This window comes from Eimeria mitis, genomic scaffold (assembly GCF_000499745.2).
Source record: "Eimeria mitis Houghton genomic scaffold, Emh_scaff6171, whole genome shotgun sequence".
Taxonomy (NCBI): domain Eukaryota; phylum Apicomplexa; class Conoidasida; order Eucoccidiorida; family Eimeriidae; genus Eimeria; species Eimeria mitis.
The window spans coordinates 1-996 of record NW_013574372.1 but is presented as its reverse complement, the minus strand read 5'-3'; the positions used below and the strand labels follow the sequence as shown (position 1 = coordinate 996).

At 46.3% G+C, this 996-nt stretch overlaps 1 protein-coding gene across 1 annotated transcript; it reads right to left on the bottom strand.

Moving 5' to 3' along the window:
- Positions 1 to 208: 208 nt before the first annotated feature.
- EMH_0086370 (uncharacterized protein) lies at positions 209 to 912 on the bottom strand (the record flags this gene model as incomplete). Its single annotated transcript, XM_013501021.1, has 2 exons — positions 209 to 550; positions 841 to 912. The coding sequence occupies 2 exons, from the start codon at positions 910 to 912 to the stop codon at positions 209 to 211; spliced, it is 414 nt and encodes a 137-aa protein (XP_013356475.1).
- Between the last annotated feature and the right edge of the window lie 84 nt (positions 913 to 996).

Here is a 996-nt window from a genome sequence, read left to right as displayed (position 1 = left end):
TTTTTTTTTTTTTTTTTTTTTTTTTTTTTTTTTTTTTTTTTAGGGTTTAGGGTTTTGTGTTTGGTTTTGCCTGTTTTGTTTTGTTCTTGTTTTCTTCTTTTTTGTTATTGTTTGTTTTTGTTTGTTTTTGTTTAGGGTTTAGGGTTTAGGGTTTAGGGTTTGTTTTAATTGGCGTTTTGTGTGTTGTTTTTTTTTCCTTGTTGCTGTTCTATTGCTTCTCTGTGTTTTGCTGCTGCTGCTGCTGCTGCTGCTGCTGCATCTCATGTTGCTCCTGTTGCTGCTGCTGTTGCTGGATCTGTTGCTGCTGCTGCTGCTGCTGCTGCTGTTGCTGCTGCACCTGTTGCTGCTTGTGCATCTTCTGATGGATCTGCTGCTGCATGAGCTGCCTTTCCCCTTTATTTTGCTGCTGTTGCTGCTGCTGCTGCTGCTGCTGCTGCTGCTGCTGCTGCTGCAGAGGCCCGGCGGTCCTTATACTGTAGTGAAGTCGCTGCTGCTGCAGATATGCAGGGAGGGGGGCAAGGTGCCTTCTTTGCGTCAGCTGCAGCAGCAGCTGCAGCAGCAACCGCAGCAGCAGCAGCAGCTGCAGCAGCAGCAGCAGCAGCAGCAGCAGCAGCAGTGGCAGCCAGAGGAAGTGCAGGTCTTGTGGGCTTCTCTCCACGCCTGGGTGCGGCTGGCTCTGGAGGTGCAGCAGCAGCAAGAAGCTGCTGCTGCTGCAGCAGCAGCAGCAGCAGCAGCAGCAGCAAACACAGGAGAAGCAACGCATTGGGCTGTTGGGTACAGCCCGGAGGAGCTACAAACCCTCTCTAAATACAAACCACCAACAAACCCTAAACCCTAAACCCTAAACCCTTGCTGCTGCTGCTGCAGCATAGATATTTTTTTTCTATGCAGATGAGTGAACCCTAAACACATTACAGCTATATACATATACCTATATACATATGTATATATATATATATATATATATATATATATATATATATATACCTATATATA